At 35.5% G+C, this 15,181-nt stretch overlaps 2 protein-coding genes across 4 annotated transcripts; both read right to left on the bottom strand.

Moving 5' to 3' along the window:
* Positions 1–219: 219 nt before the first annotated feature.
* LOC112057271 (CD63 antigen) lies at positions 220–3,544 on the bottom strand. The gene is made up of 4 exons (XM_052881554.1): positions 3,365–3,544; positions 2,679–2,840; positions 1,338–1,583; positions 220–594 (listed from the first exon to the last, which is right to left on the bottom strand). Exons 1-4 carry the CDS (start codon positions 3,539–3,541, stop codon positions 427–429), a joined length of 753 nt encoding a protein of 250 aa, XP_052737514.1. The 5' UTR covers positions 3,542–3,544; the 3' UTR covers positions 220–426.
* Positions 3,545–7,700: 4,156 nt separating this feature from the next.
* Positions 7,701–15,078, bottom strand: LOC112054109 (tetraspanin-14). 3 transcript variants are annotated; one of them, XM_052881552.1, is made up of 6 exons: positions 14,851–15,078; positions 12,644–12,795; positions 11,842–12,042; positions 11,004–11,165; positions 10,004–10,261; positions 7,701–9,127 (listed from the first exon to the last, which is right to left on the bottom strand). In XM_052881552.1, exons 2-6 carry the CDS (start codon positions 12,722–12,724, stop codon positions 8,939–8,941), a joined length of 891 nt encoding a protein of 296 aa, XP_052737512.1. In that variant the 5' UTR covers positions 12,725–12,795; positions 14,851–15,078; the 3' UTR covers positions 7,701–8,938. The 3 variants fall into 3 exon arrangements, with proteins under 3 accessions (XP_052737512.1, XP_052737511.1, XP_052737513.1); XM_052881551.1 differs by lacking the exon at positions 14,851–15,078 and adding an exon at positions 14,223–14,305; XM_052881553.1 differs by lacking the exon at positions 14,851–15,078 and adding an exon at positions 14,005–14,115.
* Positions 15,079–15,181: the final 103 nt, after the last annotated feature.

Genomic DNA, 15,181 nt, shown 5'->3' with positions numbered 1-15,181 from the left:
TAAGGATGATAATGTCTTATTCTTTGACGATCAGTATCGATGCTGATAAAGGCTTATGTGCTCTCCGATGACCAACTTTCCAACTTCCATATCCATATGATACTCCATCACCTAAAAGGAGGGAGGCTTTGACCTGTAGTTAAAATGATAATAATATAGGGTGAAAATAGTTATAAATAAAAGATTGACAATGGGGTTAGGTTAGAAAGATAAGAAGAAGAAGAAGAAGAAATATTTTATTGTACACAATATAAAACATGATCAAAATTAAAAAATAATAATTAAAACTAAAAATTAGCATGCCAAGGCGTCCTGATTGCTAATTAAGTTAAGGTTAAAATACGTCAATAAGTAGGAATTTTACTTTTTTAAAAAAAAAAAGGATTTGGTTCCTGTTCATATTGTGCTATGAATCACGGAGCAGCATTATGCATTGGAGCTGCCACTATCATTTGTAATGTCTTGCGTAGGTTGAGCCTGTTGCTGGCGCGCCGCTATTTCTCGCTCGGTGTTTGTCCACGCTATCAGTCCCCTCTCGCTCTTCGCTCGGCGGATACAACGAGCGAGGAGTAACGCGAATACTATGCCCAGCACCTGAAATCAAATCACTTGTAAGCAAATCGTTTGTTTTTAACCGACTTCAAAAAAGAGGAGGTTCTCAATTCGACGCGTATGTTTTTTTTTTAATGTTCGTCATTTCTTAACCAATTTTGAAAATTCTTTTTTTGTTAGGAAGGGTACTCTTGAAGTGGTCCCATTATCATCAATTCAAAAATCGCAAGAACAGCTATAGCGTTTGTTACTTTTTTCATTAGGCACTCTAAAGCACTACAATTTCATGAAGGTCTGGATTCGATCTGATGATGGAACCGAAGGTCAGTAAAGGGAACTCCTCAAGGGTTTACAGTCGCTACTTACATTTTTTTAGAAATTTTAGTTGTGTGATTGCGTTGTGTGTGGCCTACACATTAATTTGTTTGTTAGATTCAAACATATTAATGAATAGGCCAGTCATACAACGCTATTCCTTCCAAGGTTTTACCACACACAGAACATACATACCTTGGGGGATTTTTTTTCTTGCCTAGATCTAATCTAATTACATTAAACATGGAAAAATAATATAAAAATACAATCGACTTCATACATCATCGGGTTAGCACCGCCTTCAAACTGATCAGTAGGTATATGTATGTATAGGTATCTAATAATGATAATGTATCATAATATGATGTTATTTTTCGCTTTTTAGTTAAGTGGGTACGTTTTATGTTTTGAAGTCGGTTGTATTTTTTTATTATTTTTTTTATAGTAATATATAAATACATTATCTTTACCTTCATGATAGTAACAGTAATTCCCAAAATACCAATCGCGCTGGAATTTCTCGTAAACAAGCTCATCAAAGCAGACTGACAACCCATAGTCTTTATGTTAAAACAGTATTCCTGGCCTTCTGTGATACAGCAGGACGCTGGGACTGTAACAACTCCGTTGGGGGTCGGGAATACTGTTACGGAGTTATGGCTCGTGAAATTCATACCCACGTAGTCGAAAAAAGATTCATTTCCGCAGCAGTTTAACTGGGAACATATAAGAAATATTAAAAATGCTGTGTGGTTTAACTTGCATACATTTTGACGACCTCCGTGGCGCTCCCTGGCTGGGGCGATTGAGGTTTTCTTAATTGGTCCAGGTCTGGAGACTTCGGCCGTGGCTAGACCACTCTACCGGCAAAGTCGTACCGCCAAGTGATGTAGCGTTTCGGTAGGTTATCGTGTAGAAACCGAAATTGATGTGGATTTTCATCTCTTCTTATCAAGTTAGCCCGATTTTATTGTAGATTGTATCATTAGTTCATTGAGTCAAGATTGAGATTGTAGTCAAGGGCTAACTTGTAAAGAATTACGTTAACGGGTAAATAGAGCTTGAATCTCTGCTCGATCTGCCCTCTCCTGTAAATAAGGAGGCCTGACCCTAGTGGCCATTAAAATAGGCTGATAATGATCAGTGGCGTGCACTTCATATATGCAAAAATGTACTGCATACCCTAAGAACTCGATACAAAGATATGTTGAACCACAAATACATATAGTATATAGTTCGACAAGGAGTTTTCCAATTTTTACTTATAGTGCTTGCCCTAGTTAAATACCTTATGCACGCCACTGATAACGATGAAGACTGTTTAGTTATTTTTCGTTAATATATAAGTTACACGCATATGTAACATTGCCAGGCGTCCGGATAAAGCCGGACATAGGCTTTTTGATTGCGTGTCCGGTCAAAGGCGTCCGGCTTTTGCTAGGCTTTTTACATTTCATAGAACCAAATTTTTAATAATGACTTAATTTGAATGATTAATAACTATTAATATCTAATAAATTACTAAAACTGGTTCGATTTCATTTATAGTTAATTAAAATTTAACAATGTTTATGTAAAATTTAACGATAGTCATAAAAGCTTATTTTGGATACATTTTTTTTGTCGTATTATACCGACACCTTACCGACCGTACAGAGACACAAAATCCTCGATAATGTGTTCCTATATAGAGTGTCGGGCCTTTTCACCCTAATGTCCGGCAAATCTGACTAGTCTGCCCGGTTATTGGGTTTGGCAACCTAGCAACCCTAATTATATGTATAATGGTATAGTGTATACTGTATACTTACAGATCTTTGCATCCGATCGATTTCCATTTCGATTTCTAAGTCGGTAACATATTTTTCAATTGGTATATGCAAAAATTCCTTTATTGCAGCTGTGTCTAAAGTAAACGCCAGAATGACCACAACAAACTTCATAATAAGCAAAATTGTTAAAACAAGTGCATACTGAAAAAAGAAAACAAAAAATAATAAACTTCATTTATAAATTCGTGAAGTTCATAAACCCTAAAATACAGCACCGGGACTATTTTATCGAGAAATTCATCAATTATTTTTTCGTAAATGAATTTTTTTTAATTAGTAGGATAATAAAGCTGTTACTTTATTATCCTAATACATCGTTTCACGTGGAACGCTTTAAAACCACACTGTCTGTGCGAAAAACTCATTGATATTTTAAAAATTATAGTTAAAAGAAAGCAAATAATGGAGCCAGAACACTGCATGCTTTATTATTCTACCATTAATATTACATAGTCACCTACAAAGCCAAAATCTTAATTTCTACAAATATTTTCAGATTGATTATACCTATTATTAACCAAATTGTTTGTTCCTAAATATTGTATTATGCAATAATAACCAGTGCACAGTAAAACCAACTGTGGTTTGTGTTGCACTATGGTTAGGCTTCATTTCAATGTGTTGTTTGTTGAATAATAAATAAATAAAAAAAAAATGTTACGTACCAAATTGACCAGACAAGTACTCTCTTTTAAACTACCAAAGAATCCAAGCAGTGTGACCAGTAGCAAGAAGAGACCCAGCACGAAAGTGAAGAGCGCGGGAGTAAAGAACCCCCCACTGGTTACGCCACCGTAGAAGAGCGCGAAGGAGTGGTAATAGGCGTACACTGTGAATCCCATCACTATCATGAGGGCGGAGAGTATCTGAAAATGACAATGATATTGTGTCAGTAAGATGACCGTGGGAAAATTAAAAACTATGTATATTTTCGCCACGAGATTATGTCAGAATCATACTTAATTATGACCGACAACACTTCCTAATGACATAATGGCAGGCCCATATTTTCGTGTCTAAAAGACCCTTGAAGACACACACCGGTAAAGAGCCTAATGTGATCTAACTGACTGCTAATAGACTTGAAGGTTTACGATTTCTACAAGTTATTTAGAAAAACAACGTAGATATAAATAAACAAGCAGAAAAATATTTTTATCATTTTTATCTCGTTGTTCAATCGATCATGAAATGTTTGTACATTGTAATGTACAAACGATTGTACATTACAATGTCTCTTACATTTCGTATACTCAATAAATAAATTGAAAATAAAAACATTAAACTTTGGACATACCTATACATTTCAAGGCACTATATTGTTAGATTAAATTTGCCCTACAATCTTGTACCTGTCAATAGTAATAGAGGTTAAGGTTAAGCCTTAATGTACCGATAATTTCAAGGGCACCGGATCTTGCACCGGCCATACCAAAACATTATTAACTGGAGTACGCTTAGATATACTTAACACGGTAGTACTTTTCCGGATGAGGTAAGAGTAGATAGGTTTAGTTTTGCAATGGGACGCCATATACCACAGTGACATTCGTCCGAAGTTAACATTCACCTCACACCAAACGTTTTGCTTTCAAACAGCTAAGTCACCAAACTAGTTCTCAAACCTAAGGCATTATAGTACGCGCGTTAACAACTGAGTCTTAGGGCCATAAATCATTTCTCTATATCTATCTCGCTTGCACTTATGGGTCTTATGGAGCCGTCTAGTGAAGGGTGTAACAATGAAAGACATATTATCGATAAGTAAAGTTTATTATCGTATCTTGTTCACAAAATTAAAAAAATTAACAATATTTGATTTAATATAATACATATTTCATATTATATAATTATTAACTAAATAAAATTAATCTTCATCTGAGTCTTCATCATCAGAATCTTCGTCTTCTGCCAAATTTATTATAAGCGGCGCGTGATCTCTAATTAGAGCTTTTTGTAAATCTTTGTTTTGAAGTTCTTCGGCATGCCTAACACATTTGGCCCAGTCTTCTCGTGTGACATTTTCTATGGCTCGGTGGAGGTGATTTTCGACATCTGCTATCTTGAAGGTATTATTATTCTTCGCAACTTCTCCCTTTACTTGTGCCCAAATTAATTCTATTGGGTTATATTGACAGTGATATGGAGGGAGCCTTATTACTTCATGACCTCGTTCATTTGCCAGATGGTCTAAAGCGTAGACCTTCTGCGGGTTACTGGCTTTTACTTTTCTTATTAATTCTTCAATAATTTCGTTGCTGGAATATGGAATCTTTTTCTTTGTCAACCATTCTTGAATTTCAGCTTTCCTCGTATCTGGGTATCTTTTCCAACTGTATCGAATGATAGCTTGCGTTATCGACAATTATAACTGAGGGCTCTTCAAGTAGATTCAGGAATTCGGAAAACCATGCCATATATGTTTCGCCATCCATTTCTGTGTGGTAATCAGCATCCTTTGATTTCACCGCTTTAAATATTAGCTTCGCATCTGGAACGAAGCCAGTCCTTGCAGAACCCGCATGGCAAACTATTAATCTTTGGCCTTTTCCCACAGGCTGATTCTTGAAACCTCCTTCATCGTTGCTTCCAAGCCACATCCTCTTTCTTGCATGGTTTTGATTAATCCATGTTTCGTCTAGATAGAAACGTGGTCGCTGATCGTTAGTTCTTCTAAGTAAATCCAATTTCCTTAAAAAGTCCATTCTAGCACAAACAATATCAGTTCTTTCCATTAAATATTTACGTCCTTCGCTATTTTTCTTATACTGGAACCCAACCTCCTTCAGTAGTATTCTCATTGAAGTGTTGCCGCATTTAAAATCGGGTAATTGTTCACGGAATTTTTCTAAAATTTTCGCCACGGATGGATACTCTCCATTCTCATAAAATGAAGCTACAGTTCGCTTCAACACACTTTTATCAAAATCGTCAATATTAGTGACGGTTTGTGGTTTCTTAAAATTTGTTCTTGGTATACAGGTACTGCCTGATTGTGATACTTCCGTCTTGATTCGGTCCACTGTCGCTCTGCTCACACCACAAACAAATGCGGCCATTTCACGTGGTTTGTTGAAATTTAGAGAAGCCACTTTATTCGGATCACTTTTCAATTCATTGAGAAACAGGAATACGTTGTGAATCAGTGTTCGAGCTTGAGGGCTAATATCGCCATGTAATTTCTTCAGATCAACGTTAGAAAATAAAGTATCCATAGTGCGCAACGAGTAACACATGAATGTATTTATTTAATTGCAGTAAACACATTTATAGCAAAAAAAATACGCAATGCAATTACATTAGAAACCGACCAATCAGAATCGTCCAAATCATTATTGACTCATCATTAGCACGTGCGCAGGTAGCCGTTTATCGATAATTAGGGTGCGCAGGTAGGCGCGCTGCACATTCCTATCTTTTTTGACTTTTATGACCGGACGACTCAGATGATAACGCGCATACTATAGTAAAACATGCTAGGCATCATTGTTGTGAGGCCCAAGCCTATTAACAATTTATTTATTTCCTAACAAAGAGTACTTCAACAAACTTTGTACTTACAATAAACTTCGATGTTATCATCAACAACAAATATCTCATTGTTTTTAAATTGAATTCAGCTTTGAATTTATAAATCTTCATTTTTAACACTATTTGTTACTCGTGTAACCACTGGTGTGCAGTATTTTCTTCCAAAAACTGAAAATATTCTGACGTAATACACAATAAACTGATAATTTTCGATAAAAGATAACCATTGATACCATTTCCTTTCTTATGTAGATACTTAGTGGATTTATAATAATCGAAGATATTCTATACTTACAATAAATAATGATTATTATTTTTAAGATATTATAAATAGGTAATTGCATACCTATTTGTTTTGATTATTATATCTAAGACTCTTTATAATGACTTTCTTCATTGCACACAAACTATTTTTAACCGACCTCAAAAAAAGAAGGAGAAACAATTCGACGAGAATGCTTTTTCTATTTTTTCATGTTTATTACCATAAAAATCTTCTTCATTTATTAAGCAATTTCAAAAATTCTTTTTTGTTTGAGAGAGATATTTAAAGATTGGCCCCATTTAATTTTCACGAAAATCGGTTCAGTATTTTTGTTAAAATCAAAAAAACTTTTAGTGAACGAAATTGCCCATAAGTGTGGCGTTTACGGTAACTATGCTAGAACACACTAATAACAGAAAAATAAAATCTTTTTAACCAAAATATTATGCTAGATAGGCTCTATTTATTATATTATATCTTTATTATATTATTTTTTACACCGCCTTGGAACCGATCAACAGAAAGGACATAGATGCGATGTTATTTTTCGCCTTTTAGAGTAGGTAATGCATCATTGAAGTCGGTTCAATTTTTTTTTTTAATTTTATACATATATTCGTAACTAAAGAGAGGATGAAATTAATATGAGCCTGTAAGAGCTAGACCTCTGCAGGCGGCTTATACAGTAAAAGTTTATCAAAAAGTGGTGGCTTTGGGAGGTAGCAGGTTTCAAGGGTCATTAATTAAAACTCTTTGTATATATACCTATATATATTTGCTGTGAATAATTTACATAATATGTAAATACTTGTACTAGTCCGAGATCTGTATTAGAAAAGACCTTTACCTATCTGTATACTAGATTAAAGTGTTTTATATCAAGGATGTTAAAAAATATGTTGCGAGTAGGTTGCTTAAAAAAACTCTTGGCTAAACAATCATAAATGATAGTTAATAATAGTTTGGCCAGGAAATTTTTAGGGAACCTACTCGTAATATATTTTTATTGCACTAAATTTGATATAAAACACTTTTCATCCATTAAACAGATGGGTGAAGGTCGTTTCTAATACGGATTTTCTACTACACATAATGGAGCAACTAGATAATTATAAAATATCGATATTTGCATCGCATTTGCATAAAAATAAACTAGATATACGAACATACTGCATAAATATTTACATAAATACTACTTTACTTACTTGATCACTGTAAGAATGCGTTTCACATCTGCCAGTTGACAGCTGAATAAAATAATAACAAAACAGTTGACATAATAAAATCTTTAAAAAATAAGGCTTTCTTATTTACTTTACATTACAGGACGCCCACAATTTCGAATTTCGAATTTTTTTTTAAACCATTAACTTTAATGCCTTCATAATCAAACCAGTTAAATAACATAGCGTCGTCAAAAATCCCAATTTTATTGCCTACAAAGTTCAAATATTTTATTCAACGGACGAAAAATGGCAAACCGACGACATTACTGCAGTTATTGAAGAATCAGACAGGCCTGGGAGCCTGACCGTTAATATATACTCAGAGGCATAAGTGGGCGGATAATTGTGCCTCTGAGTATATAAGGCATGTTGGAAAAGCATTCAAACAGTCACAATTTACATTTGTGGGCTAATAGACTGTGCGATCCAGACCTTCCATAATTTATAAAAGCTGAAAGGTATTTACTAGCTAGCAGGAATTTTACCAGCTCATGTTCTCACCTTAGGTAAGTACAGTTCGTGCGTTTGCCTTGACACTTGGCTCGAATGATGTTTGTACTGTGTTTGTATGGATGTGTTAGGTAGTGGTAGGTGACAAGTTAATACGCACGAGTATATAATTGTAGAGTTTGGATCATGGTGGCTTAGAAAAGAATAGTTCAAAATCAATTAATAATGCTTTACTTATCGTAATGAGACGAATTTTTTTATATTTTTAGCTTCCTAACATGCAATGTGAATTTTATAAATATAAACATAAACGCACAAATAACAAAGAAATATGTAATTTTGCTTGAACGCCAATACAAATATAACGATCAACGATCAAAATGTAGCGATCGATAACGTTATTGATTCGTGCCATTTTGTATGCTTTTTTGAGCGATCCGTGTCAGCGCCGCTAATATGACCCTTTTAATTCCTGTAGCTCCAAAAATAATCATCGCAGATACCCTGTTACTTCTACAAAATTACTGTTAATTCTCTTAATTTATGTACAATTAAAAAAAAAACATCATGCCATCCCATCCCTTCGCATATTATTTAAATACGCTTATATTTGGATGATCTATACCTAAAATCGCCATGATAGAAACTCATAAGTTGCTTAGCTTACTTATTATTGTCAGGTATGGTGGTAGAAGCATAGGCTAACAAACTTTCAACTTTTAAAAAATTACGAAGGTCTGACATCTACAGGCTTTTTTCTAGTGAGTTTAAGCTGTGCTAGACTCATGGGGTGGTATATAAACGCTGTCGTCAACACTTTTGTTGTCATCTTGCTTCTTCGCGTCTTCGCGCGCCATGATCATTTGCTCCTTGATCCGCCATGACATTAAACCTCTTTCGCTCTTCACTTTGCGGATGCATCTGGCTAGCAGTAGCGAAAATATAATCCCCAATAGCTGAAAATATTTATGAATTTATAAACATTTATGATATGAAAAGTTTGATTAATAATAAAAAATTAGAACTGCCTTTATTTTTACAAGTAAATGCAGTAGTATGCAGTAGTCGTCAATAGTTTTTTAGTATCTTCAGCTGACGCCGCGCGGTTTTAACCGCGTGGTTCCCGTTCCCGTAAAAAAACGATGATAATATATATCCTATATATCCTATAGCCCTCCTCGATAAACGGGCTATCTAACACTGAAAGAATTTTTCAATTCGGACCTGTAGTTCTTGAGATTAGCGCGTTCAAACAAACAAACTCTTCAGCTTTATATATTAGTATATATATAGATCGACGAATAAGTAATTATGTATTTATTATTTTGTACTAGTTGATACCCCTCTGATACACCTATGTATATCCCGTTCCAGTTCGAATACAATTTTGAGTTTATTCTACACGTTACATACAAAAATGCTTATATTTGCACTTCATTTTATTTATTTTCTAAAGAAGTAGCTATATTGATTACTAGCTGACGCCCGCGACTCCATTCGCGTGAAATTGACTTTTCTACCAATACCGCGGGTATCATCAATTTTCGGGATAAAAAGTAGCCTATATGTTAATCCACAATAAAATCTATGTACATTTCAGATTTTAGCCAAATCGGTTCAGAAGGTGCGGCGTAAATGGCTGATAAAATATACGTACACACACACAACCTTTCGCCTTTATAATGTTTAGAGCCTCAATAGCTCAACGGTAAGAGCGGTCGGACTCATCACCGAGGGCTGGTGGTTCGATCCCCGTCCCGTTGTTCTAATCTCGTACCCACTCCTATTAACCCAGATATGGCAAATATTCTTTTAAAAAAATGTGTGATTACCTGTATAAACATAACAGACACTCCCATCACACCGATCACTGTTGCGTTCTGTGAGAACAGATTGACCAGCGCGGTTCTACAGCCGCGTTCCCTGTGTCTGTGGCAGAACTCTCCGCCGGGCGAGACGCAGCAGGACTCAGGCACTACAACATCCATAGGCGGCCCTACAATATTTGTGCTCACAATAGTTGTAGAGTGGTTGCTTGTGAACGGCACATCGATGTAGTCAAACACCGAGTCGCTTCCACAGCAGTTGAGCTGAAAACAATAAGCAAATACAAGTATTTGTCCGTTTTGCAGTGGATTCCCTTTATTATGTCACACGTAAGTAAGTAGCAAGGTAAACAGGAGCATTGTAAATGCACCTTGGTACATTCAAAATGACGTTATTCATCAGGACCTTAAAATTGAAAACGGCGACAAAATAATTCAAAGAATGTCTCTTGCTCATGAACAAAGACTTCACCATCACGTAAACATCGAGGCAATCCAAGTGCTACATGGAAGATCACGTGAACAAAGTGAAAGACGTAATAGTTAGTGAAAGACTAAGATTAAGTTATTGGACATTATCTTAGTATAATAATAATATATTATATTATATAGTTTAGTTTAAGTTAAGTTACTAATTAGTCACATAAGTAGACTAGATCGTAATTTTATGAAGTACATGAATGAATGAAATTTTATGAAGGACATAGGCCTTTTGTTTTGATCAAGCGAATCCCAGCAACTCGCTTGATGTTTTCAGTCCACCTGGTGAGGGTCGGCGAACACTGCGCTTTCTAGTGCCATTGGTCAATGGTCACTCTTCCAGCACCTTGAGACCCCAACGTCCATCGGGTCTTCGAATTATGAGCCCCGCCCATTGCCTCTTCAGCTTTACGACTTGTTGAGCTATGTCGGTGACTTTGGTGCTTCTAATCGTCTAATTAGCTAGCTAATTTGACTAGATGACTGCGACTAATTCGACTAGATATAATGAAAAATAAAGCCTTACGGATATTTGAAGTCGATCCATTTCCATTTCGATCTCAGGGTCTGCCGCGTAATCCCACGCTGGTATGTACATCATGCCGTGTATTGTGCTCGAGTCTAGCGTGAACGCCAAAATGATTACCACCAACTTCAGAATAAGCATTATTGCCAAAATCAGTGCATACTGAAATGGTACAAAGCATACTCTACGTTAAAAACCTCAAAACACAGACATACAGAAATGTATTTGGTATGTTAGATACAGTTCTCCCTTATTATTTTTATGCATAAAAAATAATATTTTCGACTTGCGGTTCATCGAAAATCCCGTACCTACTTCAATCCATAAAGAAAGTGGATTTTGGATTGCCTAAAAAAATACGCCCTCCCTCAATATGATCAACTTGTAGTGATGTCGGTTGGCTTACTACCCAACTACGGCGAAGCCAAAAGGAAGTATAATCTTTTGGCAATCTATGCACCGACATGGTGAGATTATATCAGAAAAATTCCATTTTAAAATAATGCTAGGTATATTATATAACGGCTCTACCGTGACCATTTTTGTTCCTATGTATTTTTCTATTTCGATCTGAAATATGTTCTTGTTTCTTTTTTTTTAGACCCTTTTTCATTTTACATATTGAGTCCGATTCTTATAATTATGAATTCGTATAACTGAGGTCTAAAATATCAAGTTTTAACTGTATCCATTTTTAAACCTGCCTTCCGAACCGGTGGTAGAATCTTTACAAATAGTCAATTGACGTGTCAAAAGTGCTTGTAAACTGAGCCTACTTGAAATAAATGATTTTTAATTGATTTTTAATTTGATTAAAGTCAGTGCTTTGTTTACGTACCAAATTGACTAAGCAAGTGCTCTGCTTCAAGCTGCCGAAAAATCCAAACATTGTGACAATGAGTAGGAACATCCCCAAGAGAATGCAGAGCAAGGAAGGAGTGAACAATCTCCCGCTTTGGGCACTCTCGTAGAAGAACGAGAATGTGTGGTAATGGGAGTACACTGAGAATCCCAACACGATCATCAGAGCGGCAATTATCTGAAACCAATAACAATGCTATTTATTAGAATCAAATTTTTAACCCTTGACTACAATCTCACCTGACGGTAAGCGATGATGCAATCTAAGATGGAAGCTGACTAACTTATTAGGAAAAGGTTGAAAATCCACACCACATTTTCGGTTTATAAACGACATTACGACACGCTAAATCGCTTGGCGGTACGTCTTTGCCGGTAGGGTGGTAACTAGCCACGGTCGAAGCCTCCCACCAGCCAGACCTGGACCAATTAAGAACTCAATCGGCCCAGCCGGGGTTCGAATCTAGGACTACCGTCTTGTAAATCCATTACGCCATGGAGGAAGTCAAAAACCTACCTACAGAGTGCCAAGAATAGTCTCCGTGAGTTTAGCTTTTTCAGAATTTTGCATGTTTTCTAAATACTCCTAATTATTTGCATGGACTCATTATATTTAAAAAAAATACATGACAAATACATAAATTTTACCTCGTTCTGTTTTATCTTTAAATGAATAAGTCCTACAGCGAGACAACGACATAGATAAGACGACAAAAACAATGGCTAGATAATAATTAGATGGTAAAATATGTGTATTTTGCTTACAACATGGTACTTACAATAAACATTGATGTGATCGTCAACAACAAAAATTTTACAGATTTCATGTTGTACTCCGTTTCCGTTTTGTTGAACTTCATTTTGCGTGGTTTTGATACACCTGTTGAAACTTCGGTATTGTCTCTAAAACTGACTTTAGGTAGTGAGGTACCTGTTTTCGATACACAAAATATCATTGATAACACTTTTTTCATAGATAACGATTGACGTGTTAATGATTATAAAGCAGAATGTACATTATGTTATGAAGGTTATATTGTTTTACTAGCGGACGCCCGCGGATTAGTACGCGTGAAATTCTGTTTTCACAAATAAGACGGGATATAAAAATTACCCTGTATGTTGCTCTATAATGCAAGACTCATTAAAATTGGTTCAGATGTTCCAGAAATTACCCAGGACAAACAGAAATACAGTCAAATATTTTTATAAATAGCTTGATTATGCTTTAGTATTATGTAAATAGCTATAATTTATGATAGCACAATAGAAAAAACACGGTTATTTTGAAATCACAGACAGACACTAAATTTTTAATTACACGTATTATTGATTATTGAAGCGCGCTAGCATGTACTAGTATAGGCATACTAGAATTTGCCTGCGTCATTTCGCATACGTTAAAAAACCCCTTCTAAACATGGTTGAAGAAAATCATCTTTAGAAAATATATAGAGATAGAAAAAATTATCTCGACTAAGCTTAAATAGCTGACTTGATAGCCTTGAAGTCGGGGATTGAACCTGAGACCACTACATCTGTTTATTTGAGCCCTTGATCGCAATGCTAATGAAACTTCAAATAATTCATAAAAACAAAAATGCATGAAGGTAAGTACTATAAAGCATGGCATTAAAAAAATATAATTCTCGGAAGTAATCAATTAACTGATTACAATAATTAGGTATTATATCAAAGATTGTATTATATTTACAATTAAGAACACAACTACGATAAATTGAAGCATGAGTAATGTATAAATCAACGTATATAGAGACTGGTACACATTTAAAAACACACTGAAGAAAAACAAGTGGTGAATTTGATAAGATTTATAGGTATTTCTCTCACAAATTAACATTGATCTTGACTGGGTTTGTAGTGGCCGTAGAAGGTTTGTTCATAATAGCTTTAATTACAAGTTTATGACCATACTTGTTCGTATCACCACCATCAAAGTAAATATTATAAATGTCAAAGTTTGGATGATTAAATTGTATAGATGTTTGTTACAAAATTACGGTTTGGATTTGGATGATAGAATGGGGTGATCTGGATGGATGTAAGCACAGAGAATATATTAATCACGATTCAAAACGAACATATTCACACTAAATGGTAACGATTGAAAAAACGTAACTCTCTAATGACTAAAATATTATTTCAAGAAATTCGTTTTCAAACAAATATAACCGAAGTACACATTAGAATTAGAACACATTAGAATTATTTAGCGTGTACTGAAGTAAGGCAAGTTGAACAAATCAATAGTGGTATGTAATATTGATGTAAAGCTGCCTGCACATTGGTTGTTAATGCCATGATGAGGCTCCTAGCACTGGGCGTTGCGTGGATTACCCGAGGTTGACTGGAAATTCGCCGCCCTGGGTTGACTGGACATTCGCCGCCCTGAGTTGACTGGAAATTCGCCACCCGTGGTTGACTGGAAATTCACCTTCCCCCAATTTCAATTACTACTTTAAAATCAAGACGTTTAATTCAAGGGACCTAATTTAAATCTTACAACTTATTGAAACTCAAGATTAACCAGTGATTCAGAAGGAGTAACGAGAAGAGAAAACCAACCGCGCTAGACCAACATTACGGCAGGTTCGAAGAGTTTATTTTTCTTGCGTGCGAACTACAATTTTTATTTTCGATTGATAAGTTCATTGCGCTGCCCCCTTTTGTATGTTCTTAAACTTGCGTTTAACTAGTGCAGGCACTATACGTTCAAGTAGGAAAATAATATGGAAAATTCGTTCTCTTTCATATTTGACATACTTAGTTATGTAAGTAACTTAGGTTTGTAATGAGTTCTCGGGATAGGCAGTGCATTTTTGTATGTATGAAGTGCACTCCACTGTGTATGCCTACAAGAGTCATGTAGTACTCTCCACTCTCGAATCCCTTTAGGACATGCTTTTCGTCCAATTGAAAGAGATATGGAAAATAATGGTTATGATGAGTAAAAATGTTACCTTACCTCTTTCTGTTCCTTTCTTGTAAAAAAGTCGTTCAGACAGAGTTTTCTCCTTGTACGTGTGCAAGCCAATGTGCGACTAGCGTAATACTTGCCTACGTTGTAAACATTCATTTGCATAAGGACAAACAATCATCTTAGACAAGCGAACCTCTGCATTATCTACATCCATTAAGTAAACAAAGACATCAGTGAAGGCTGAGCCTTGCTACACTCACAGTACGCGGCCTATAAGTCGATCTATGCGCAGAAAAATATGTAGCGATGTACGGACGAGTAACCATAGCAACACTTTGACAACACGTATACCTACTAATCATCTATACCTACCTTT

The sequence above is a fragment of the Bicyclus anynana genome, chromosome 5 (genome assembly GCF_947172395.1).
Source record: "Bicyclus anynana chromosome 5, ilBicAnyn1.1, whole genome shotgun sequence".
NCBI lineage: Eukaryota > Metazoa > Arthropoda > Insecta > Lepidoptera > Nymphalidae > Bicyclus > Bicyclus anynana.
The sequence above is the reverse complement of the archived record's forward strand: the minus strand, read 5'-3'. Positions and strand labels throughout refer to the sequence as shown.

Excerpts from the sequence above, each read along its gene's own strand:
- LOC112054109 (XM_052881551.1), bottom strand. The coding sequence starts at position 14,265 with ATGTCCAGTCAACCCAGGGCGGCGAATTTCCAGTCAACCTCGG. Across the intron at positions 11,166-11,841 it reads GCACTTGCTTAGTCAATTTG|TATGCACTGATTTTGGCAAT; the intron begins GTACGTAAACAA and ends GTACCATTTCAG. Across the intron at positions 10,262-11,003 it reads TGGATCGACTTCAAATATCC|CTCAACTGCTGTGGAAGCGA; the intron begins GTAAGGCTTTAT and ends TATTGTTTTCAG.
- LOC112057271 (XM_052881554.1), bottom strand. The coding sequence starts at position 3,541 with ATGGGATTCACAGTGTACGCCTATTACCACTCCTTCGCGCTCTTCTAC. Across the intron at positions 2,841-3,364 it reads GTACTTGTCTGGTCAATTTG|TATGCACTTGTTTTAACAAT; the intron begins GTACGTAACATT and ends TTCTTTTTTCAG. Across the intron at positions 1,584-2,678 it reads TCGATCGGATGCAAAGATCT|TTAAACTGCTGCGGAAATGA; the intron begins GTAAGTATACAG and ends ATATGTTCCCAG.